Here is a 26703-nt window from a genome sequence, read left to right on the forward strand (position 1 = left end):
TAGTGCAGAGTCATAGCTGGACAAACATCTGCCCTCTTGCCTCAAGGTCACCGATCGATCGCACACATGCATGCTGACCTGCAGGAATGTGACCGGCTGCAAACAGGCCCCACCCATCACCTGCTTCACCTCTCTTATCATTAAAGCCGTGCCACGACTGATATTTTGCAACTGTCTTTGACCTGCTTTATTTATAGTCAGGCCTTTCAGTAACAGGTACCTGCATCTATGTGTGTGTGTGCCTCTATGTGTACACTCTGGGATGTGTCAGAGGAGGATCTCAGTGGGACACGTAATGATGTGTGCAGCGGTGCGGCAGAACTGGGTCACAGGGAGGTGGATAGAGAAAGAGAGAGTGAGAGGGAGAAAAAGACAGGAAGAGAAAACACTGACAGCGACCGAATCCAGAGGATGGAGGAGCTGTGCGTGTTCACATTACCCTGCAAAAGTCACCATTTTCATTGGGGAGTTTCCTCTGCAGACGTCAAGCTTTATCTGTCTCTGTTTCTGCGTGTGCATGCTCCACAGAGAGCTTTAGTTTATGGCTCATAATTGATCATGATACTGGTCAACAAGGTGTTAATACTCTGGCAGGTAGTGCAACAAAATCTAGGAAATAATTGAGTTTTCTTTTCCATTATAGATCTGTAGAAATCCTCCTTGTCAGATTCCTCCTCTCACCCTCACCCCCTCCCTCCTCTCTCTGTCTCCTTTGTCCTCACCTCTTTGCTCCTGTTGTGCTGTTAGCACCGACCTTGTCTGTCAGCCTCCCCTTTCCTTCATTCCTCCTCCCTGGTCCTCACTCTCTCCTCCCCCGTGGTGGCAGAAATTGCAAGCTTGACTGATTGTGACATCCTATAAAATGGATGCCATTGTTACTGGCTCAAAGCCCTCAACCAGGTACCACAGTGCTTTGCATGAGAGACACTGGCTCCATTTACTGGTTTGTTCTTTCAGGTTTTATGCAGCAGTGGTGACAGGTGTTCTCACCGGGTGTTGAAAGGCTTTGCGAGCTGTATGTCTAGGATTGTAAGACGTGATAGGTCATAAAATAAACATTAAAAGACATTTTTTGAGATAAAATTCACTTGGTTGTAGAGAAAGTGTTTGAATGGGGTTTTATAGTTGTACTGTAGATAATAATCTACAGTACAACAGTTTTATGCTAATGCTGCTGTAATCAATGTTATCTGACTCTGTAATGTGAAATGGTTCATTTGTAGTGATGAGTTTTGGGAGTCAACATCTCGGGGTTTTTTTGGACGTAGACGTGACCACATTAGGACAAGAGGGTATGACTGGGGAGAAGCAAGGGGTGGATCTGACACACCCTGTAGCATATCCTGTTTTACATCTGTTTTACTCTACACAGGGTCATAATTTACAAAATGAACATCATGGTGTATTGAAGGCAATAGCAAACTAGCAATTGAAGCCATTAACTCCTTAGGTAAATGTTTACTGAGGCAATAAATCAAGTGGAGGATATCAAGTGCAACTAGTGCCCCCTGCTGGCCATAAGGTGAATGCAGGTTTAGGGCAGCTTCACTTTTTAGACAAAGACCAAGATGTTCAGGGAAAAAAAATGATTGGAATGATCCCAATTTGGAAGTTTTGCTATCCAGGATCACTCAGACTGATCACTTTGATCCAGATACAGACTTTTCAAGATTACCAAATCCAGATAAGACAGCTATGTAAAGAACAACAGGTAGGATAAGTGTTTTTATTTGAAGATATGTCACAATAATTCATAAAGATAATACCTTAGAGTTAAAATTAGGTAACTTTTGCTTGCTATTGACAGCTAGGATTATTTTGTGGCACCAAAATCCTTTAAAAAAACAAAAACATTTTTTTTTATTATACTTTGAAGAGATATATTCGCACAGATGCAGGTGTGTTGGAAAATATCACTTGAGGCTCTGAACAGAAAATCCCGCACCCTCCTGTTGCTCAGCTTCACAATGTATTAGTAACACTAACGTTTCAGATCTTTGTCAAGAGTGTTCCAACACCTTTATTTACAACAGTGAGCTTAAATAGAAACTGCCCCACCCATTTCAAAGGTGTGCACAAGTGTGGGGGAATTAATTAGCTGTTGGTGTGTTTCTCAATAACTGACAACAACTTGTGCATCATATGTCACATACCCCACAAAGGAAAAGTAAATGTTGTTAATAATGGTGTTGAACACTCTTGACAAAGGTCCAGTGGGAACGAAACGTTAGTGTTACTAATAAGTTGTGAAGCTGAGCAAGAGCAGTGTGCAGGATTTTCTGTTGAAAAAGACTTAAGAGGGGGGTGTCGGCAGCGTAGTGGATAGTGCTGGCGCCCTATGTACAGATGGCGATGCCTCGCTGCAGCGGTTGCAGGCTCGACTCTGGCTTGCAACCCTTTGCTGCATGTCAACCCCCGCTCTCTCTCTCACCCCATTTCATTCTATCCTGTCCATTAAAGGCAAAAAGCCCCCAAAAAATAATCTTAAAAATAAAAAAAGGCTTAATAGGTAGTTTATTACTGTAACAATAAAACAAATCAATCAATTTAAACCAATTTAAAAGTTTTAGCAAATATTGTTCTTGAAATCCTTTTTTTAATTTTTTTTTAGCATCTTTCAGCTCATGGTTTTGATTTTACAACCTGCAACTTTCATGTATTGTGTCACTGCTGCTGGCATAGCTTCATTTCCAGCAGCACACTGTCCAGTTCCTGTCGGACACCTGACAGCAGGGAGACAGTTAGTGACTTGCTGGTGAACACAGTGAAGCATTTATCAGCTAGAGAGCCAGATATTTCACTCAGAAGTGAGCTGAGATCAAACATAACACTAGAGCTAGAGAGAGAGAGAGAGAATATTGATTTAGACTCAACAGGTGGCCACAAGCACCAAACAATATGCAAATACTGTGTCACAGCTTGATGAGGGAAAAGTCAATTAATGCAGGTTTAACAAGCATTATTAAAACTTGGTGTCACACTAGAGCTGTTTTCACACTCAGCTACAATATTTGTCATTTCCTCATAAAGAGTGTTTCTACACTGACAGACAGAACAACAACATCTCAGTCTCCTTTCAGATTGAGTGTCTCTTCTGGGAATGCAAGACGACGCCTCAGTTTGTTTTCCCTCTTCTGTCACAGTCTTTCTGTCCTTCCTTTCCAGCCACTCCCTCGTTTCCCTTGTCCCCTCCATTGCCATTTCACATCCATCCACCAGATGCCCTCAGACTTCCCTTGCTTTTCTCATCATCTGACAGCCCCGCCCATCTACACACCTGTTCCCACTTTCCTTTTCAGTGCTGCACATATTTAATCAGCTCTTTCCCACTCACTCCTCCCCAGTTTGTTCGACTGTCTTTGTTGTGGTGTCTGCTTTTGGATTTGTTAGCCTGTTTGGACTGCATTCGTGGTTTTGACCCTTACCCACCCACCAGTCTGTAAGCTCTTGTATCTCAGCCCTGAATTGTGTCAGTCTGCATAGCAGTCTGTACTTGGGTCCTATCTCTGTTACCCTGCTCACTCCAGCTGTGACATCTTAAGGAGAGGAGGCGATAATATTTTATCAAACCACATTTGAAATGAGGATCTTGTCTTCCTCCAGTCATCTGAAACACAGCCCCCTTATATTAGAGGACTGCTGGGGTGGAGACCCGATAATGTATTTCCATTCGTTTCAAATGTCACCATACAGACCTTTTTATGTCTTCAATATGGCCTGAATGTCAGCCTTTTTTCCTGTTTTAAAATTTACGGCTTGTCGAAGAATGTCTACTCTACTGCAGTGTTTTGTTTTCATATTACCGACTCGTATGACAGCTGAATGTCAGCATGACAATCTTCCTGACCTCTCCATGCTGTAGTTAATGTCAGGTCAGTATCTTTGGAGGGTTTTTGAGTCTTTGTGTGCACATACTTGGTTTCCTCTGCTGTCACTGTGCATTCAGAAGCAGCTCTTAAAGCGACAGTTCACCCCCAAACGTCAAAAAATATATATTTCTCTTACCTGTATTGCTGTTTATCAGTTTAGATTGTTTTGGTGTGAGTTGCCGAGTGTTGGGAGGTATCGGCTGTAGAGATGTCTGCCTTATCTCCAATATAATGGAACCAGATGGTACTCAACAGCAGTGTCTCTTTCCAGTTATTTGAAACACTTAGATGGTGCGGCTTGGCCACTGATGAACCCAGAGTCATAGGGTGTTTCGGGTCTTAGATCATCAGACACCCTCACCTGGGCGACCCAGCTGGGGGTGATCAGTCCCAGGCTTGTGTCCAAGCAGCACGCTATGCCATGGATCTGCTCTCTTGATCCGCAGCCATATTGAGGCCTTTTCTGCAGCCTCAAGGTGTTTCAGGTGGCTTTCCTCTCCCGCAACCCTCTGATGCCTGGTGCACAGATTGCTCTGGTAAACCCCTGCAGCCCACCTCAACTGCCTCACAGCATGCTCTCCAACCACTCTCTCTACTGGCCTCTAATAGCGCTAGGTAATTGGCCTTCTTTTGGTCATGGGCCTCCTCCATCAGGTCTTCCCAGGGGACTGTAAGTTCCAGCAGCACTACTTGTGACGTCCTTGCAATAATCTGCCTCCCAAGGTCCACTTTCAGCTTGGCAGGTAGCTTAAGTGTCCGGACCAGAAATCATGACCCTGTTACTCAAGATAATCCACAGACCTTGTTGTTAACAGGTCCATGCATTTTCTTTCAACCCAGCTACACCTGCCATCACCGACCAGAAGAAAGCATGCATCTACTGCTAGCTCTCCTAGCACCACTGAGCTAGCTAACATCACAGCTCAGCCGAGGAGGACGCCATTAATGTTTATATCTCATACCGTCATGAGCATGAACCTCTTGTACATGAGTAGATGCACTCTTCCTTCTGCACAGTGATACAGTTGCTGGGTGTGGTTTGGTAGACAGAAAATACATGAAACTGCTCAGTGGTCTGTGGATTATCTTGCGGAACTGAGCCATGATTTCTGGAAAGAGACATTACAGAGTTTTTTTTTATTTATTTATTTATTTATTTTTTGAGCACCACAAACCGAGTGCCATCTGGTTCCATTATATTGGAGAGAAGGAAGGCATCTCTAGGGCCAATATCTCCAACACTCTGCAGCTCACACCAAAACAATTTAGCCTGATAAATAGCACTACAGGTAAGAGGGAAAATATGTATTTGATTTTCGGGTGAACTGTCCCTTTAAAGTTAGACCAGAACTGTTGTTCTTTTCCATCATTTACACAGGGGTACACACCTTTCTCTGTATGAGGTGTTTATTTCATTAGTATTCACAGGTGGAGTTGGCAGTAGAGTTGTCATGACTGACTTCACCCTGCTGACAACATTTCTCTGTCGCTACAGCTTGCATCAGGCGCTACTCAGAGACTATGACACTGCCGGACTCTTTCATCCAACGCCAGGAGCTCGATGCCAGCATGGCTGACACCTTCCTGGAACATCTCTGTCTGCTGGATATCGACCAAGAACCAATCACAGCGCGCAACACCAGCATAATCTGCACAATCGGTGAGTGTGACAAGAGGCCGCAGACAGTGAGTCTCAGTTTCAAGTTTGTTTTCTGGCAACTGTTGTGTGTCTGTCAGACAGCCAGCTCCTGGGTGCTGGGTGGCCATCAGTGTTGGCAGGGTTTGATTCCTGGCTAAGGACCTGTCTGTACATTTCTTCTGCCCAGAAGAAAAGGAGAAAATAAAAGAGAAAAACAAAACAAGAAAATACAATGAATAAAAACTGCCACTTCATTCTTGCAGAGCTCTCTCCACATATCTCACAAAGGCAGGTATTTCTTTACTGTTTACTGAAGGGCCTGTGTCCAAAGTGATTAAGCAGCGGGTAGATGTGCCAACACAGCTAATTTTCAATGTAATTATTTTCTTGGCCAATGAAATATCAGGAGCCAGTGAAAAAGGTCTGCCACATTCATCCAGAACACAAGCTGACATTTTCAAATTGCTTATTTTGTTTTATCAGAAACCACCAAAACCCCAAAATTATCCAGTTCACCACCACAGTAAACACAGGAAAGTAGCAAATTGTCACATTTGAGAAGCTGGAATCAGTGATTTTTGGCCAAAAATTTTCTCTGAATGACTTCACCCTATTGTTTCAGCACAGTTTTAAAGGTATACTATGCAGGATTTGTTGGTTACTGTTTGGAAACAGTGTCACCAGCAAAAGTGAAAGCCAAGCTTAGATTCACTGTCATTTGCTATATTTGCACCCATGTGCTGCACCCAGAACCATTGTGAACACAGCATGGTAAGATGAAAATGCAAAAAATACAGGCAAAAGACAGAGTCTCTGCAGATAAGTACTCCACCACACACTTCTAGTAGGTCATGAAGTGATGAATGAGAATAATAACCCTTTTATGAGTCTACACATTGTTTTATTTTTTAGGAAATCCTGCATAGTTTATCTTTTTAAAGCTAGTTGGTAACTTTTATAAAAGTTTTTGTCATTATTGATGGAACTGTCACTATATCCACAGAGACATGAGGCAGATAATCTGTGCATTAAAATAATAGTCTTCCTCCTCCATCATTTCTTTGTAGTGCTTCTAATGGCATTGCCGCAAATGAACAAAAGAAACAATCAGAGCCGAGGAGTCTCTAACGCAGCTGTCAATCAAGTCTGTCACTGTTGTGAACTGCAGTCAAACTGTTAAACTGAGCAGAGCTGATCAAATATAAACAACATTCTCTTACTGTATTGCCTATTTCTCGCTTCAGGTGTTTTCAGAAATATATTTTAGTGTACTGTTTAGCTGTTAAATAACAGTTTGTGACCTGTGCGCCATGTTGAAAACAATCAAACCAAAATCGGCCTCCAGCTGGCGCAAACTCTCTCTTTACAGCTAAACAGTACACTAAAATAAGTTTCTGAAAACATCTGATGAGAAAAATAGGCAATGCAGTAACAGAACCTCGAGTCATATTTTATCAACGCTGCCTAGTTTGACCACAGATTTTGAAGACCAGCTGGTTAGAGACTCTGGCTCTGATTGGTTTCCGTGTCGCAGTCTAAGGGGCCTTGTCTGTGCCAGCTTTCAAGCGCGCGGCTGCAGGTTGCGTCTGAGCTTGTTAAGCAACCTTAACAAGCACCATATCATAGCCTATTTACCTGAAATCGTGAGAGCACAGCTGATCTTCTTCCAGGTGCTGTTGGTGTGAAAGCCTATTGTACGTGGGACAGATGTAAAGCTCTGACAACCCTGCGCTAAAATGATCAGCTTCTTCTCCATATTTATCACAGGCTGATATTTATGGACGAAGGGGAAGATGTCTGTTGGCTGTGACTGGTTGGTCCTCATCACATGACATGCGGTGTACGCTAGTGAAGTCCAAAAGTAGAATTTTATCTTGGGTGCAGCCATTGCACCCTGAAAAACAGCTGTTTGGAAAGGTGTGTGCACCTTGATGACGTCGCTCTGGCGTTTGAACGTGCCTGCTGCGCGTCTACATTGCAAACACTGAATTTAAAGGCGCAAAAACGCGGCATGTGTATGGCCCCTAATTCTACCAAGCACTACGAGGAAGAGCATGATTTTTTTTTTTTGCACAGATTATCAGTCTTGTATCAGTCATGTACTATGTGTTTGTCGTGACATTTTCATATGACAACAAGCCATTTATCTAAAAGTTACCTACTGTAGCTTTGATGTAAAATCTCTCTTACTTCTGCTCCTTTCAGGCCCTGCATCCCGATCCATCCCCAAGCTCCAAGAGATGGTCAAGGCAGGAATGAACATTGCTCGTCTAAATTTCTCTCACGGCTCACATGAAGTATGTGCAGTCCTCCCCTGTGTACCATTTCTCACATTACATACAGCACCACAGCGTACATGTTGTGGTCTTTCCTCTAGACATGTATTGATTCTCTGTCTCTTGTCTGTCAGTATCATGGGGAAACCATCAAAAACATCAGAGAGGCTGTGGAGACGATCACCTCTGACCCCTTGTATTATCGGCCCGTTGCCATCGCCTTGGATACGAAGGGTCCGGAGATACGCACTGGATTAGTGAAAGGGGTGAGCATGTTATTCTTCATCCATCAAACAGCGTAAATCTAATCAAACAGTCACATTCAGTCAGCTGTGAGAGGGGCTGAAAATATCTCCACTGCTTCCCATCAGCATCATTTCTTACAGGTTATTGCTTCTTTTTTTAGGGGAGCAAAACAACTGTGTGTGTTGTGTGTCCTTTTCTTCTTTTTGTGCTTTCACATCATCATTGTCTTGTTTTGTTGTTCTTTGTGTAACTGTTGCATGCCGTCTGCTTTGCTGAACAAATAACTCCAAGCTCTTGGAAACCTCTTCGTGCTTTGATTAGCTTACAAAATGCTCTGCATGACGTGCAAGCTGTGCACTGCTTCTTGCCTGTTGTGTCTCTTCTAAAGTCTGTTTAGTAGCGTAATAGGAAGGTTAAACAGAGTTACTAACACGTGCGTTATACGTCAATATTATCTTAATGTTATATTCATCTCAATTAATTTTAATTTCTTGTCTTCTCGTATCATGAACACGTATGTCTTGCATGTTTTAGCAGATGATTGCATTTTACATTAACAAGAAAAATGTTAATAGGTAAATGACAGGTTATGTTACAGCATCAACATATGATTGGGTAGAAAGCAGCTGACCTATTTGTGGGACAGTTACAGCCCCGTATAGTTGACGTGTGTCACGTTATCGTTGTCACCGGCACTCAGAGCCTCTGATGTGAATTACCAGAGCTATTCAGCCATCGTAAACCACTCTGGCTCGCTGAAGCTCAGCATGCCAGTGAATCAAACAGTCGTGTGTCTGGACAACGGGATGAGTCGGATTCAGCAGGTTTCAGCCCGGCTCAGATGTGGTTTTGCAACAGCAAACAGAGGAAGATTCTCTCCCAGGAGTAGATAGCCAAATATTTGATGTTTGGTATTTTTTTTTGGCTGAACACCAGTAGATAGAGGTAGATTAAGGTATTATATAAATGACAATATTGCAACTAGGAGGGCTGACATCCTGTGATTTTGAAATGCCAGTGGAGAATATGTTTGTTTAGAGAAATAGCAGAGCATGAATTACAAATGACTGAGTTACAAATGAATCAACAAAGTTTATTGGTTATGTTCACGGCAAACAACAACATCTTGTAAGTCTGCGTCTCTGTGTAGACAAAACAAACACAGGAGCTTAAAATAATGCCTGGAAGAAACTCTGTACCTGTCCCACAGGTTTCACTGATACAAATATGACACCTTACATGGACTGCACTTGTTGAGTGCTTTTTTTTTTTTTTTTTTTCAGTCTTCTGACCACTCAAAGCGCTTTAACACTACATGTCACATTCACACAAGGTGCTCACTGTTATTCAGTAACCATTCACTCGCACTCACACACTGATGGAACAGCCATCGGGAGCAATTTGGGGTCAGTGTCTTGCCCAAGGATACTTTGACATGCGAGCTAGTGGACGACCAGCTCTGTCTCTGATTAATGTTATTCAATGCATTATTTAGCTTTAAGACTTACCTTATTAAATCATCATTTATCTTTTGATAATGTCTTGATAACAGAGATGATAACGGTGTTTACTTAAAGGCAGAGTTTCCTTCTCTCCACTTTGTGTGTGTCTTTGTATAGAAAGTGGAGGAGGAGGTGCTGTTGGAAAAAGGCAACCCTGTCCGTGTGGTGACAGCAGAAAGTGACAAAGAAAAGACAGACGGGAAGATCATCTGGGTGGACTACCCCAGCCTGCCCAAAGTCGTTAAGAAGGGAGGCAGGATCTACATCGACGACGGTCTCATTGCACTTAAAGTACAGGAAACAGGTAATACACGTTAAGTTGACTTTAACAAACTTTACCTCTGATTTTCATGTGTTTAGATATATATTTACCTTACAAATACCTAGGGATGCAATGTTATCCTATCAAAAAATGCACGCACAATGGATCGTTTGATGATCTTATGAATTAGGGCCACACGAATAATGCTGTGTATTTGAAGCAAAGTTGCGCACTTAATGTAAAGTCATACATGTAGAGGTTCGGTTTAGGAAAAGAAACTTGGTCTGCATCTGAAAGTTCAGGCAAGTAAAGAAACTGTGGCTAGGTTTAGGAAAAGAAACTTGGTGAGGATGTACCTTTTTTAAAATGATTCAAAGCTCAAATGGTTCTGAACACTGGTCACTGTGTTGGTCACGTTATCATAGCCTTCCAAAATTTGTGGGTTATTACACAAATTATTGGCTCATGATTGCTTTGGATATGTTCTTTATCTTTTTCATGCACATAACTGTACATATTTATTATGTTTAATTTTATTCTATAGATGTATATAGTAGTTAAATTCCACTCTTACAGCCTTGGCATAGTGACGATATATATTTGATTTTTGATATTTTGATATCTTAAAGGATAACTTTGGTATTTTTCAACCTGGGCCCTATTTCCCCATGTGTATGTGTGCGTATGATTCATAGGTACAACTCGTTCTAAAATTGGTTCAGTATTGAGGGAGGCGGATGCAGCTGGCTGCTGCGAAACAAGCTAAAACGGTAACGGGGGCAAATGCGTCCCGTATAAGTTTGCGCATTAAAAGTGCTTTTTTTCGCCACTGACCGGTTCAGATCGCCAGTGCTATCTCTGTAAATAGCATACTAAGCATTTCCCTTACCTCTGGGCTGTGTGACGTCGTCTCGCGAGAGCTTTGCTCCACTGTGTCTGTAGCTCTCTCTACTCGTGGGGCAGCCGTTTTCTTGAGGAAGAGGTGTTTCGGGATTGGATGTCTTCTCTTCTTCGGCTGGCAGTAGTCATCTTGGGAGAAGTGAGCACTGCAGACCCGATGGTCTGCAAGGCGCAGTGTCTGGACAGGAGTGTTAGCATCCATTTGTAGCACAACTAGCCACAACTTCAGCATCTCACCGTCCGACAAAGGCAGCCTTTGAAAGCTGTACGGGGTGTTGCGCAACATCCTGTTCTTGCAATTCGGATAAGCACAAACACGAACCATTGTTTTCAATCGATGCAGTAAAACTCTCAGCTGTACTTCGGGACAACCAGCGCCACTCGGAGCGGCGCTCTGCATGGCTCCTCTGTTTTCTTCCGGCAACAAGCAAAGCTCTCGCGAGATGATGTCACACACAGCCCAGAGCAAGTGAAGGGTAAGGGAAATGCTTAGTATGCTATTTACAGAGATAGCACTGGCAATCTGAACCGGTCAGTGGCGAAAAAAAGCACTTTTAATGCGCAAACTTATACGGGACGCATTTGCCCCCGTTACCGTTTTAGCTCGTTTCGCGGCTGCCGTCTGCATCTGCCTCCCTCAATACTGAACCAATTTTAGAACGAGTTGTACCTATGAATCATACGCACACATACACATGGGGAAATAGGGCCCAGGTTGAAAAATACCAAAGTTATCCTTTAAGTACTTGTGTTAAACACTGTAGCATAATGCACATTTTCATTTTTATCTTATTGCCATACATTTACATATGCTTATTCTTATGTCTTATAATTCTCTATTCTTTACATAGGAGAGAGTGTAACGAATCACAGTTTCTCCTCAGGGCTCAAATAAGTATTTCTGATGTATGAATTTTGGTGCATAACTTTTTGTCATAAAACGTACAAACAGTGCATGAGAACAGCCTGCAGGACAACATGGTGACGCTGTAATTAGTTGAAATAGGTCAGATTTTCCCTGGTTGTGACTGTTGTCAGGACTGTCTCAGAAAGAGCATCATCCAAGCCTGTTAAAATTAGTGACAGTGTTTGAAATGTTACTTTAAAAATGGCATGTTTTATGTACAACCTAAGTTGAAGTAGTTTTCTTATTTTGCCCGGTGAATGTGTGTATTTTAAAAAGCATTGTTATTTATGTCTGCATCTGCCAGTCGGCCATCATGATAAAAGCAGGTATAATAATATGTTCATTCCACTACAGGTGAGACTCAATGTGAAAAAGTGCATTTATCAGTTTTGGTAATTGGAAGATGCTGGCATATCAGCAAAAGTCCAATATTGTGCATCCCTAAAAAAAATTGATAAGGAAATCACAAATAAACCAACACTGTGCAGAAAAAATTAACAGACATACGACGGTATACGTATTGTATTCATTCTGTCTCTTTTGAAGAGATCCACTAATTATGACTCCTTTTTCGTGGCAGTCTTTACAAAGAAATGTAGTTCTGGCCATCCTCAGTTCCCAGAGGACATTTTAATAGACCTCTTATTTTCCTTAACTCCCCTCTGCAGGCTCTGACTGGGTGGATACGGTGGTGGATGCTGGTGGGATGCTGTGCAGTCGTAAAGGTGTTAACCTCCCCGGCTGCGACCTCATCGGCCTGACGGCGGTTAGTGAGCGAGACGAGGCTGACCTGAGGTTTGGGGTGGCCCAGGGTGTCGACATAGTGTTCGCCAGCTTCATCCGCTCTGCCCAGGATGTCAAAGATGTACGGCGAACTCTGGGGGCACACGGACGACACATCAAAGTGATCAGCAAGGTGGAGAGCCGGCAGGGTGTTCAGAAGTGAGTACAGGAAAATACTTAGGAAGTAAAACCATTAAGGTTGAGTTATTTTGAATAGCTGGTGGCAGTGAGAGTTTCTTAACGAGGCTGTGACAGGACTCGATATCCACCCTCCTGTGAACAGCCAGCTGTCACTGATGGATAGACACATGACAGCTCTGGTTACACATCTGTGATAAGCGATCTGTGTGAGTTATAGCTGCCACTTAATATATCTGACACACTTTATGTCACAGCTCCTCCTCTCCATTGCTCAGCCCTCACTTTCTGCTGCTGAAAGTGTTTAAGTGTGGCTCTAATTTAAATGGGATTTTTCTGAGATCAGATCATACAGATTAAATTTTTACACACTTTATGGTCCTGTGTATAAACATTTGGCTCCAGCAGTTACTCGTCTATGCCAGTGATGGCCTTGGCTGGAAGAATTATGTTTTTGGGTTGGCGTCCCAAGAATTCATTCTCTAATTATGACAAAATTTCACACAAATGTCCGTTCATCCATCCATCCATTTTCAACCACTTATCCAAAGCCAGGTCATGGGGGCAGTAGGCTGAGCAAAGTATTCCAGACACTCTTCTCCCCAGCAACACTTCCCAGCTCCTCCTGGGCAGTCCTGAGGCATTCCCGGGCCAGCTGAGATATGTAATCTCTCCAGCATGACCTGGGTCTGCCCCGGGGCCTCCTACCAGTTGGACGTGCCTGGAAAATCTCTGACTGAAGGTGCCCAGGAGGCATCCTGATCAGATGCCCGAACCACCTCAACTGGTACCTTTCAACACAAAGGAGCAGCGGCTCTACTCCGAGCTCCCTCCAGATGCCTGAGCTCCTTACCCTATCTCTAAGGCTGAGCCCAGACACCCTTCAGAGGAAAGTCATTTTTGCCGCTTGTATCCGCGACCTCATTGTTTCGGTCATTACCCAGAGCCCATGGCCATAGGTGAGGGTTGGGACGTAGATGAACCAGTAAACCTAAAGCTTTGCCTTCTAGCTTAGCTTGCTCTTCACCATGACAGTCCGGCACAGTGCCCACACCACTGCAGATGCTGTGCCAAACCACGGATCCACCTCACGCTCCATTCTACCCTCATTCGTATTGTTATTATTTTATCCTAAAAGTTATTTGTGTCCCCGTGAGGGTAGAATAGAGCAAGAACACAAATGTCTTTTAGGATAAAATAATGAAGTGATGACATTTTATATCCAAAAGGTCAACTTCACTGTATTGCTGACACTAATCTTTGTGCTAATTGTATGGATTTGTGCTGCCGGACTAAAGACGTGTGTGACGCATCCACGTTTTAGAATGTTATCTTCTTTGTAGCATCGTCCATATTTGAAGCACTGTCTACTGTCATGGCTACATAAATCTCGACAGACACAGATGTAAACTGTAACTTGACTGGTTTGTGGAGTCGTACAATCGTGAGGCAGTAATTCTATTTTCTATTCTATTTTTTACTAAAGTCTGGACTTCCCTATGTTTGCATTGATCACACATGCATTTAGTTTTGATGCAGGGTTTACAAACATGTATTTATTGATTTTCCGATTTGTTTCATTTGAGAATGCACAAAGATACATTTGTAAAAAGACATAAAATAATCACATTGATGTAGAACAACCCTCCCCTTCCCTAAGGGAAAAAAAACAAACAAACTTCGTTATAACACAAAAGACATACTGGACAAGATATCATTGTATGGCAGACAGAAGAGACATTAAGTAGACATTTTCTCTGGCTATATCACCTTCAAATTTCCAAAGTTCACAATTCTCAAGAAAAAAGCACTCCAAACCTTATGATTTTTTTTTTTTTTTTTGCTTTCTTTGTCATGCTGTCTGATAGCTTTTCAAGGACAAGACAGGCAGATGATTCTTTGAGCCAGCAACCAACAGAAGAGCTTCTTACTTCCTCTCACTCAAAAGGATTCAGGCGTCTTACTTTTAATAGACATAAATCAGTAATTTCCTTCTCTTTGCTGCTAATTTACAATCCTCTTGGTACAAATTAAGAAAAGTTCCAAACTTTCAGGCAGTCGGGGACGGGATTTAAAGTGACAGTTCACACCAGAGCAAAAGAACAAAATTTTTCTCTAACCTGTAGTATGTAAAGGAACTAGAGGGCCCTCAGCTTGTGGTGCTTAAAAAAACACATTTGAAAACTTAGGAACTAGGAACTATTAGATTTTCCATTTATACATTGAGTTCTTTCTCAAGTAGGGATATTTGACTCTACAAATGCATTTCTTAAATGATAAATTTTCTAATTTAATGTAGGAATTATATCACAGTGCAACACTATCCTCAGTGTGTTTTCAGGATCCAGCAGCTGTGAGCAAAATCCTGTTTTTGCTGCTCAAGACCTGCATTTGAATAATAATAATAATAATAATAATAATAATAATAATAATAATAATAATGCATCGTTTTTTCTGCCTCTGCTTCTCCGTGCCTGCTCACTCCTTCTTTTGTGCTCTTTTTCAACTCCCTCATTTTTATCCCAAACTCTCAATCCTTTGCCTCCTCATCCGCCCCTAATCTGGCTGTCAGCTTCGAGGAGATCCTGGCTGAAAGTGATGGCGTGATGGTTGCCAGGGGCGACCTGGGGATCGAGATCCCAGCAGAGAAAGTCTTCATCGCCCAGAAGATGATGATTGGACGCTGCAACTCTGCGGGCAAGCCCGTCATCTGTGCCACGCAGGTCAGGGGCAAGCACGCACACATAGGAAAAGATGCAGACACGATAACATATACAGATTTACACTCTAACTATAGTGCTATCCAATCAGATGTCAAAAGGGCCCAAGTAAGCTAGCATTAAAACCTAACAGGCACAAATTAACCTTGCACTCCTACATAATGTACATGCACAAACGCACACTCACTTGTCCAATAAATTCATCCTCAAAACGACACACACTTGCTTTCTTTCACACCCCTCTACTGCCACACACACACACACACACACACACACACACACACACACACACACACACACACACACACACACACACACACACTCCTGCAGCCATGTTGAGTCACAGTGCTATATCTTGTTTATGCTACAGCTCCTGACTCAGAGTGACAGCGTTATAGCAGGTTTGCTACTTGAGACCTGAGTCCACAAACACCACCCACACATGTACACCAATCAGCATTAGCAGCAGCTTCTTAACTACTACAAAAACAGTCTCTTGGGCGACGCTGTGAGCGAGCACATTTTCCAACTGTCTGCCTCGCTTATTGACTCGTATAGAGTCTCCGACATGTCAATAATCGTGCCCGCGTACCTCAGTCTAAATGATCTCTCCCCCACTACTGTCCATCCATCCACAAAGCCATTACCCACTCTCCTCATTCTCTCCCTGAAGCCTGTTTGTCATTACTTTCTCATCTTAGACAAAAAATTGACGTACAAAGTGCCTTATTTTTAATGGAATCATTGATTGAATCCCTTTGCCTTGTGGAGACGCTTTGGTTGTGGTTAAAAGACTAATGTGAATGTGTGTGTGTTTGTGATGTGTCTGTAGATGCTGGAGAGCATGGTGGCACACCCACGGCCGACCAGAGCGGAGGGCAGTGACGTCGCCAACGCCGTGCTGGATGGAGCCGACTGCGTAATGTTATCTGGGGAGACCGCCAAGGGACTGTTTCCTGTGGAGGCAGTCGCAATGATGCACTCGGTGTGTGTTTCAGTGTGTGCATCACGTCCACTCTGTTACATGTGACTTATAGTAGAGCCCTCTGATGACGCTCTCCCTCTCTGTCTCTCAGATCTGCAGGGAGGCAGAGGGTGCCATTTTCCACCAGCAGCTGTTTGAGGAGTTGCGTCGCCTCACTCCGCTCTCCACTGACCCCACAGAGGTCACAGCCATTGGAGCTGTAGAGTCCTCCTTTAAATGCTGTGCTGGGGCCATCATAGTCCTCACCACCAGCGGCAGGTGTGTATACCAAACCTTCCACCAGACAAGAAGGCATGGTTATGGTGTAGTTTAAGAATCAGTTTTGGAAATACACTCATTTATATTCACATTACCGTAAATAATCTTTATTTATTAGTAGTCTTTATTTATAGAGCACCTTTCAAAACAGAGTTACAGTTTTACAATACAAAACAGAAAATTAAGATTGCATGATATGTCAGGACGATAAGTTTTAGGCACATAATGGGATATTGTTGTTATGTGTTTTTTTTTTTTCAATGATGAAAATTACAGCAGAGAGATAGTACCAATAATACAATGCCCCGACTGCTTTTATTGAATTACCATGGGCAGCATTGGCACGCCCCAACACAGAAGGTGGAGGTGGTGGTGGTGTTACAACAAATTTGATCTGTCTGAGTATAATGGGTATTTGATCTGGACCTACTCTAATGTGGTCTACATGTGAAAAACACAGTGAAATGTTAAACTCTATTTTGGCACTTTCACAAATATAATAAAGGTTCACAATTCTGGAAGTGTTTTAAAACATATTTAGCCTCTCTGGAATAATCTAGTCCAGATTTGACCTGCCTAAGTACAGTGGTTTTTGATCTGGACCCGGTCTAATGTGGCCTGCATGTAAAAAAACGCAGTGAAATGTCCCTTTTTTTTTTCTTTTTTTTTTGCATTTTCACAAATATAATAAAGGCTTCTCAAATCTGAATGTGGGTTTAGGACAGCGTCAAGGCTATACCCTTAAAGGGCCAGTGTGTAATATTTGGCATGGTTTATTGTCAAATCTGAATCTGAATCCGAATATTCTAACCATTAATATGTTTATATAAGTGTATAATCGCTATAAAATAAAATTTGTTTCGGTTTTTGTAGCCTTATAATTATGTGCTTTTATATATATACAGTACAGGCCAAAAGTTTGGACACACCTTCTCATTCAGTGCGTTTTCTTTATTTTCATGACTATTTACATTGTAGATTCTCACTGAAGGCATCAAAACTATGAATGAACACATGTGGAGTTATGTACTTAACAAAAAAAGGTGAAATAACTGAAAACATGTTTTATATTCTAGTTTCTTCAAAATAGCCACCCTTTGCTCTGATTACTGCTTTGCACACTCTTGGCAATATAGGTTACTTTTCCCTTAACTCTCCCCTTATCTGCTGAATTGGGAGCCATAAATTGGAAGCAAACGTCAGAATTGTGTTTTGACAGATTATGTCGACGCATTTGATTTGACTTCTTTGGCAAAATGCTCCATAAAAACCAATGTATGTTTTGGAAGTTTTTTTATATACTTTAATAGACAAATAAATGAACATTTAAAGAGTCTGAACTGTTCTTTACTTTTGCTGTATTAACAATAGTGTCATTTAGATGTGCTTCGGTCAGGACTAAATCATCTGTATTTTCTTACATTAGCCTTTCTTACTCTCAGGTGAGCATAATCAACAGGTTATAGACTTTTTAAAATACAAAAATGTGAAATGATTGGTTATCTTATCGTTATCAGCCATAAGAAGCAGGTAGTTGTCAATATCGGCTGAAAAAAAAGTCTATCATGCATCCCTACAGAATATAGGTCATTGTAGAGAATGACTTTAACTAAGAGCCAAAAACTAGGCACATAGTAAAACACAGAGTGTAATGAAATAAAATGTAATAAAACATATGTGACATCACCAAAAAAGCTTATGTAAAAAAGTGTGTTTTTAAAAGTGATTTAAAACATGATGCAGATTTTGCAGCCCTGATCTCCTCAGGCAGATCATTTCATACTCTAGGAGCTCTGCCTGTAAAGGCTCCATCATCTTAATCTGGACCTTGGCATGACAAGGAGTGACGCATTCGATGATCTCAAGGGACATAGGGCAATATAAGGTCAGATAAGTAACTTGGAGCGAGGCCTCCCGAGATAGCAGGTAGCTGGTGTAAGGAAGCCAGGATAAGGGAAATGTGTTTCTTACCCCAAGTCAAAATCATGGCAGCAATGTTTTGAGTGAGCTTAAAGCAGGAAAGGGATTTTTTTTTTATTTATTTATTTATTTTTTTTCACTGATGCCAGAGCAAGGCATGGATAACGGGTTCCAGATTGTAGTGGAAACTAAATGATCTAATCCTTGAAATGTGTCTTAGATGGTGAAAGCAACACTGAACCACTGATCTGATATGTTTGTCTAAGATTAGATTTTGATCCAAAACAACACCAAGATTTAAGCAATGTTGGGTTATGAATGGGACAGTGAACTAAAGCTATTTGATATTTGGGAATTTACACTGTCTTGACCTTTGATCAATGATCTGTTCTATCAGCATTTAGCTGAAGGAAATCATGCATGTCATAAAGGCAGTTCAGCAGGTTGATAGTGTTCTGGTAGTTTTCTGCAAGGTCACAGCTTTGATAGATCAAAGTATCATCTACATAACAATGGAAGTTGATATTATGCCTAGTATAAAGTGACCAAGAGGAAGCATGTAAAAGAAAAAGAGAATTGGACCCAGCACCAAGCCTTGGGGTATCCCACAGTGGACACCTTAATGACACCAGTGGCATTAATATAGCAGCAAACCACTATTTTCTACATAAAGATATAGTGGAGTAATGGTGTCCTGAGCAGAGAATGAAGTCATGCTCCCTCTGTATATGTTATTATCTGAGCTTCTCTGATGCTTGTTGTGGTAAGCTGGTCCAGCCACGTGTGCATGTTAGTGCATGTGTGTATCCCACTGGTTAGCTCATTGGCATTGCTTTGCACTGCTCTCATATGGCGGTTACTGCTGATATCGGGATGGCATTGTTGTGGAAGCGTAGCACCCACCCTGTGGTTCCCTACCTGGTTAACACCATTAGCTGCTAGCCGCGACTCAGCCATGTTCATGTTGAGAACCGTGTGCAGAGAACTCATAGGCTCTGAATTTTGCATAAAGCCCCTTTAAGGTTAGGAAAAGATCAAGGTTACCATTAGTGAAAAGGTGAACATGATTTTTGGGCCTTCAATGAAACACAGACTCCAGTTTCCTACATGAAAGTCATATACTATATACATCCATCCACCACCCCAACCTCCACACTGTAACCTTCCACCTCTTTATATTTAGGGCAAACCACTTCCTGCATTACCACTGAACAGCGGTATTGCACACAAATCTTGCTGTGCTGAGTCATTCAATGTGAACTTAATTCCTTGGATACTCGACCGGCTTTTTATACACCCACAAGCATGCACATACTGTCGAGTTAATAGACTTATCTGTGGAAGAGTTAGACCGTAGAAAACATGTCACACACAATTTTGAGTTCCTCCTCTTCCCTCTGGACAGACATATAGGCTCTTTAAAGGCTGAAGCAACAGATGTTGTTTTTCTTATTCCCAGAGCAAAACTACAGATTGAATAATGCAGTCCTGTTACCTGCGTTTGCATCCTAAGGGCAGAGTTTTATGTTGACTGTAATGTTTGTTTTCCTGCATTTTTGTGTGTTCTGACTGCTTGCTGTGCAAATCGACTCCCCTACCAGCCTAACAAACAAACAAAATAAAGATTTCTCTTCTCTGCACACACACACACACACACACACACACACACATGTACAGTATAGATTAACTGCATGTGTTAACGCATATTTTATGCATAGTCCCTACATAAATGCACAGACAAATACCCATACAGACAAAAACATATCAAATGCAAATTATTTCATACAGGCACACTGCATGATACAGTTAAGATATCCACATCCTATCATGCCCTGTGGCTTGTATAAGGGCTGAGAAGACCCAGCTGACCTTGATTTTGAATCAAGATTGCATTACAACAAGGCTAAGAGTCTTCAGCGATGCTATCAGCACTGTGAGACTGTACTTAAGCATAACAGTGCTTTGAGCTGAATGCTAATGTAGGCATACTACGATGCTCACAGTTACAAAGCTAGCATGCTGATCTGATTTTTAAAGGGATGGGTCAGTGTTTTTTAATTTTTAAGTGAGGTTGTATGAAAATAAGTTTAAGTGTACACTGTATTTAGAGTATTTATACCACTTTCTCTTGCCATCAGACAGCTGTTATCTTTGTTCTCTTCAAAGCTACCACACCAAGCGCTGGTCTCACTCCAAAGTTGTCAAAAACCGGCACTTGGTCAGTGACTTAAGGCGTCAGACACTGACAAAAAAAGCTGTCCTTTCATATCAGCATGATACGTGGCCGGTTATAGTTTAATGCCGGTCAGCGGCATCAAGGGGAAACACAGAGGGATTAAAGGGGTTAAAGCAGCAGAAGTCCAAGAATGGGATGGGTGGTGGATGGGTCCAACAACCCCCGACTTTCACCCGGGAGGCCAGTGTTTGCTCGCTGCAAGATTGTGAAGCCAAAGCCTGTTCTTTTTTCCTAAATCCAACCACATCCGCTTGTTGGCAAAACATAACCACTTGTGTTTGTTGCTGATGGAAAAAAGTAAATTTGCAGTGTTGTACCAGGGAAGTGCGTTTATTTTAAGATACTGAATGGAAACTGTACATATCCTGTATAAACAGAAGTCTATTTTAAAAACAGACAATGCATGTAACAAGCTGAAGTTGACATTGTGTCCCTGAATGTCAAAAACCAAAGCACACAGGGTACCTTGCATGTCATAGCTCGATGTGGATGGTCCATGAACAAACGTCGATATATGATGAGGTCGGAGAGAGAATGTGTTGACCAAGCGTCTTTGACAAAAACAAGTAATTTTACCTCTCAGAACACAGGAGTTGCTGGTCAATCACTGTTTAAAGCAGTTTGTTTGTGTTGCTGTGTGACTTAAGTGTTTTAAAGAATTTGTACAGACTCACCGAGGTCACGTAACAACTCAAATAAACTCACTGATCAAGGCAGTGGTAGACCAGCAACTCCCATGATGTGCGAACTACAATTGTTTGTCAAAGGAGTGTGGTGGCTTTTAAGAGGGTGATATACTGGCTTCAGGGCCCCGTTGGAAAGGGCTGTTTTGACAGCAAGAAAAGGCAGTTTTGCTGCTGCACCCATCCACAGCAGTACATTGCTTAGTCTCCATGGGTACCCCTGTCCGCTGCTCCAAACTGATGGCACGCTGACCACCATCTACTGTATATAATACACTGGCTCTGGATAAATACCACACACAACCACACTTCAAATAATCCAAACTATCCCTTTAACAAATCTCAGTTTAGCATGTTTACATGCTCACATTCGGCATTTACTGTAGATGAAAACGTCATTAGTTTTTTGCATGGATTTCACTCTTAAACCACAGAATTGGACAAATTAAAATTTTGACCTGATGACGCTGCTGGATGAAAAGTCAGGGGATGACTACAGTGACTGCAATTAATCCGGATCAAAGTGGTGGATTAAACAACCGACAGACCAACCGACACAGACCGACAGAGCCATCCTCAGAGCTGTGTTGCTAGCATGGCCAAAAAGTGACTTTGAGAGAATGTTCATTATTACTTTGGCAGAAGCTTCACTCACAAACTGCTCAGTATCCCAATCAGAGCATGCGACAAAGTGACATCTGTGTTTAGATTGGTGGGAAAGATGACATGTGGGAGTTTACCACCACCATCATCAAACAGTAAATGAGGGAATATGTTTTAGAAATGGTGTTTATTCCTTCAGTGGAGTTCAGGGACTTGTAGAATCTATGCCAAGGAGCACTGAAGCTTCTGGCAGCCAGACTGTGCCAACACTGATGATATATTTTCCCTCTTTCTTTCCTCCCCATTTTTTCAGAGCGGCACATCTGCTGTCCAGGTACCGCCCTCGCTGTCCTATTATTGCCATCACCAGAAGCCCACAGGTACAGTCTGCCTCTGTGAACCAGCACTGCATTTGTCTTGTCTGAAACACAACTTAATTGTTGATGACTCACTTTTTTTTTTAAAACTAAAGAGTGTGTTACAGTCAATATTTACTCTGGCAGTCTGCTGTAAATGGTGCCAGCACTAAAGACGTCACATTGGTCTGAGTGTATTTATGTGTCACATTTTATTGGAGTGTATTCCTGTTTTTATGGGACAGTTGTTTTAAAGCATCTGCTCAGAGCACCAAATGTGTCACAAATCACTTTAAAATAGATCATAATTACCTAAGATGAGTCATGTGGAGTTAATCCATAAGATCCCCCTCCATATGCTGAATGCTCCACATAGAGGTCAGAGGTCAGGGTCAGATTCAGAGCAGCACATATGGACCAGGTGTGGACACAGTCAGCACACTGGCTGCTTGTGTGGGGGCATAACCCTGCTATCCTACTTATAGTAACACCCATAACTTTTTAGATCACAGGATGGTCATTTTAAATGTCAAAACCTTTATTTATACAGTGGAAACATGACAGCAAGCTCTTTTTTGCAGCAGAGTCCTGTTAATATACAAATTATAAGTATGATAAGAAGTTGTCATGCAATAGAAAACAACATTTCCATAGAAAAAGAACAAAAACAAAAATGGCTACAGAGAGAAAATAAGTAAATTTCCATAACAAGTCGGAAAAAAGAATATTTATGCCAATTAGTATTCACTTTAGTCTCAAACACCTTCATATTGCCATAAATGCACCAATTTGAACACTTCTGAAAATCGAGAATGCACTTATTATAATTAAAGTGAGGCTTAAAACAAAGCAAAAACATTACTGAAACACTTCTAAAATGATGTCCATAACCATTATTAACATAACTTGAGTTGTTGGTAATTCACGCTATTATTGAACAATTCTGTAACAGAACAGAAAATGGTTTCCTGAGGGTGAAACTAGAGGAAAGGTCATGAGATCTTTAAGATCATTAAGATCTTTAGAACATTAATGGGTTCAACCTTATTCTGCCCTTTACATTGTATGTAAATTTGACATTTTGGGCTGATAGTGTTGCTAGAGACGCTTATAGTGTCCATAATGGAAAGTTTAGTCCTCAGGGGAGCATGAATATGCATTTTAAATTCTGTGATATTTATATATTTAAAGGAGCTATTTGTAAGAAATCTAAAGCAAATAATCGTAAAATCCTCCTAACATGTCACAGAGACTAAGGAATAATGTTCATATAACATACTGATCTCACCGACAACAATAGTACAGCCAGAATATTCGCATTTTAAAAAAAAAAATTTGCGGTCCGCAAATCATGTTTATGTTTTGAATGTGTGTTTTGGCCTGTTGCGCCACCCACCGCCGTCTACCAGTCATGCAGTCAGTAGAGTCTCAGCATCAGTTACAGTTACGACTAAGCTACAATGACTGACGGTGCGACTAAACCCAAACGACCTCGTTTTGATTCCCAAAAATGCCAAGACAAAACTCGAGCCAAATCGAGGGTCTATATAGGATATACTTTTGAACAGTGGAGATGGTTGAAAGCGGAGAATAATTTGAAATCGGATGTCGAAGTGGCTACTCTTCTCCTCGACAGGTAAGCTTTAGCCAAAGTTGGCTAACTAGCATCATAGCTAGACGGGGATGGACATTTCAAATACTTTCAACTGTTATTCATTTTTGATCATATATTGTAGCCCATGTGCAGATGGGTCATCGACCTGACTAATTTTTTTGAGAAACAAACATTAGCAGCATGGCAAGCAGCATTAGCAGTGTACCGGTACATAGCATTAGCAGCTAGCTCCTCCTCCGCCACATCCCGGCAGCAGAGAAGCCGGACTTGCTCGAACGGTCCGCTGGAAAACCGAAGATCAAGGACGCGGCATCGCAGCACTGCCACGGCGGCCGCCCGTGGGCAAACAAGTCAGTCTCCAGTGTGCTGCTGTCCAGCAACCTCGAATCTGGGGGGGGTGAATTTGAGCGCAGTAACCGTTTTGGCCACATTCTTACATACAGCGCCTTTAATGTATACAAGTGGTAGTTTTGGCCCACTGACGGTGCTAGAGAAGTTGGGGTTTATGAAAAACCTCCATTAATCTTTAATGCGCACAGCAAAGTTAATGGACAGCAAGCCTCAGTTCTTTTTAGGTAACTATTGGATCAAATTGTCAGTGAAAGGGAAATTGGTCTCACAGTGGCTTCAATCAGTTTTCAAGGGTTCACAAGAAAACCTTTTTAACAAAACGAATACTTCCATTACCCAGAATAATTACGTTTGATTTTTCTCTCTGGATACTTAGACATCTTCACATCTCCAAAGATCCTTCAAATGATATGACCTAAGAAAGAAAATTGCTCGTTGGTTGAACTAATAACTCGTGTTCACACGATCTGTGATGAGGAGTCACAAGTAGAGATTACTGTGAAGTATTTCCCCTTTTGGTGACCCTTACGGGACCTTATGTACGGTAGTTCACTGAGAGACAAATCATTTCTGATCCAATTTTAATCATGCCATGAATTACACAAATGATGATTTCCAATTTAAGAATAATTTTGTAAGTCAAGAAAAGCGTGTTTTGCCAGAGTACCATTTAGTTTGTGTCAACCTGAGGTGTTTCATCCAGCGATTCCTGGTAATTTTATAAGCCAGGAAGCAAAAGAACAAGCAGGACCTGTTGCTTGTGTGAGCACATTATGGCAATGGTTCCCATCTGTTCAACCCACGGGGTCCAGATTTCTCCTTAGTCATTAGCCCGAGGTCCACACAGTTTGATTTATTCAGCGTTTGGACATGTCATCAAGCTAGTTTGCTAATTTACAAATTTGACCTGTTTTCAAGTCACTTGCAGTCCATTCAGAATGGATCCATGACCCATCTCTGGACCACAACCCACTGTTTGGGAACCACTGCCTTATGGTATGAAATACACTGCCAATGTTGTTTCAGCAAGAGAGAAAGCTACAACATAATTTCTGCGACATTAGGGTGTGTAGTCTTTGTAATTGTTGAATTCAGTATCTTGCCTAAGGATACTTCTACGAGCAGACCCTCCGCCCTTCTTCCGATTATTGGACGAGCTGCTCTACCTCTGAGCCACAGCCGCCCCAATTTAATGTAATCACATTTCCTGGGACAATAAAGCCCTTCAAACTGAACTGAATTAAAACCCACGTATTAAGGGCTTGCGTGATACAACAGTCTTCAGTACGCCACTGTTTCTGTTTGAATAAATGCTCTGCTATGTTTTGTCGGCTGAATGCAGCCGAGGTCGCATGGTGGTCCACCGGAAAGAGAGGGACTTGGTGTCTGTATTAATATTGTGCAGTCAAAAACTAAAACAGTCGGAAACAACTGTATTAGTTTAGTTAAGGTCTGGGAAATCTTGAATGGACAGATGAACCAAAACAGATTCACTTGAACTGAGTACGTCTCTGTCCTCTCCCTCAGGTGGCCCGTCAGTCTCAGCTGCTACGAGGAGTGTTTCCTGTCCTCTTCCACCCTCTGCCTGCTCCCGTCTGGGCCGATGATGTCGACAACAGGGTCAACTTTGGCATGGACATAGGTCAGTGTGTGGGAGAGCTGTTTTGTCTGCTTGTACGCCTCCATTACTATGCACATTTATATGCTATTATACTGTCTAACTCACACACACTCCTCTTTTTCCCCCGCAGGGAAAGCAAGAGGATTCTTCAAGTCGGGCGACATGGTGATCGTGGTGACAGGCTGGATCCCAGGGTCGGGTCACACTAACATTATGAGGGCAGTCAATGTCCCATAGACAACCTGATGTTATCTGACTTTAAATCTGACTGAAATGCTGACGATGAAAACCAAAGAACCCCTTTTTAAATAAAATGATAGCAACCGTCTCTTATAGAATAACCAAAGCATTTTAACAGCATCATCATTGTTATTTAAAGTCAGGGTTAAGGTAGAGAAACACTTGTCACTGGAACTGGTCTCATAAATGCTGAACATGTGTGTCTTGAAAGCGATGACTCCCTCCAAATAAAACTTGAACTTTTGCGTTTAACTTGCTGTTCTTCTATTCCATACCGAGACTGAAGCTTTCACTGATTGAGCCGTCCAGTCTCCCCTTCTCATCTGTGTTATTTGTGGGACGAATACTGAATTGATAATGAGCATTGTCTCTTTGCCTGCCATTGTTGAAGCATATCATTATCGGTAGCCTTTACAGAACGTGAAGATAAGGCTTTCATCCTTGTCCATAGTCCTGAGCTTATCTCTATGATGGCGCAATTCTTTGGGCTATTATGAGCTGCGCCAGGAGATCTCGAGATGACGGGGTACTGAACTACATCCTTTTGTCCACTGAGATGACCCAGATGCCGACATCTGCCTACTGTTCTCTCG

The 26703-nt window shown here is 42.0% G+C and overlaps 1 protein-coding gene across 1 annotated transcript in view; it reads left to right on the top strand.

The window, feature by feature from the left end:
* pklr (pyruvate kinase L/R) overlaps nt 1-26362 on the top strand; it is a 30324-nt gene extending 3962 nt beyond the window's left edge. The window contains exons 2-12 of the mRNA XM_049583420.1: nt 5365-5529; nt 7714-7805; nt 7919-8050; nt 9650-9836; nt 12270-12543; nt 15095-15245; nt 16075-16227; nt 16319-16485; nt 22241-22307; nt 25777-25891; nt 26001-26362. Of these exons, the coding sequence (XP_049439377.1) occupies nt 5391-5529; nt 7714-7805; nt 7919-8050; nt 9650-9836; nt 12270-12543; nt 15095-15245; nt 16075-16227; nt 16319-16485; nt 22241-22307; nt 25777-25891; nt 26001-26107 (1584 nt within the window). The 5' untranslated portion in view covers nt 5365-5390 and the 3' untranslated portion in view covers nt 26108-26362. The remainder of the gene's footprint in view (nt 1-5364; nt 5530-7713; nt 7806-7918; nt 8051-9649; nt 9837-12269; nt 12544-15094; nt 15246-16074; nt 16228-16318; nt 16486-22240; nt 22308-25776; nt 25892-26000) is intronic.
* Nucleotides 26363-26703: the final 341 nt, after the last annotated feature.

The sequence above is a fragment of the Epinephelus fuscoguttatus genome, linkage group LG8 (genome assembly GCF_011397635.1).
Source record: "Epinephelus fuscoguttatus linkage group LG8, E.fuscoguttatus.final_Chr_v1".
In the NCBI taxonomy this organism is placed as follows: Eukaryota; Metazoa; Chordata; class Actinopteri; order Perciformes; family Serranidae; genus Epinephelus; species Epinephelus fuscoguttatus.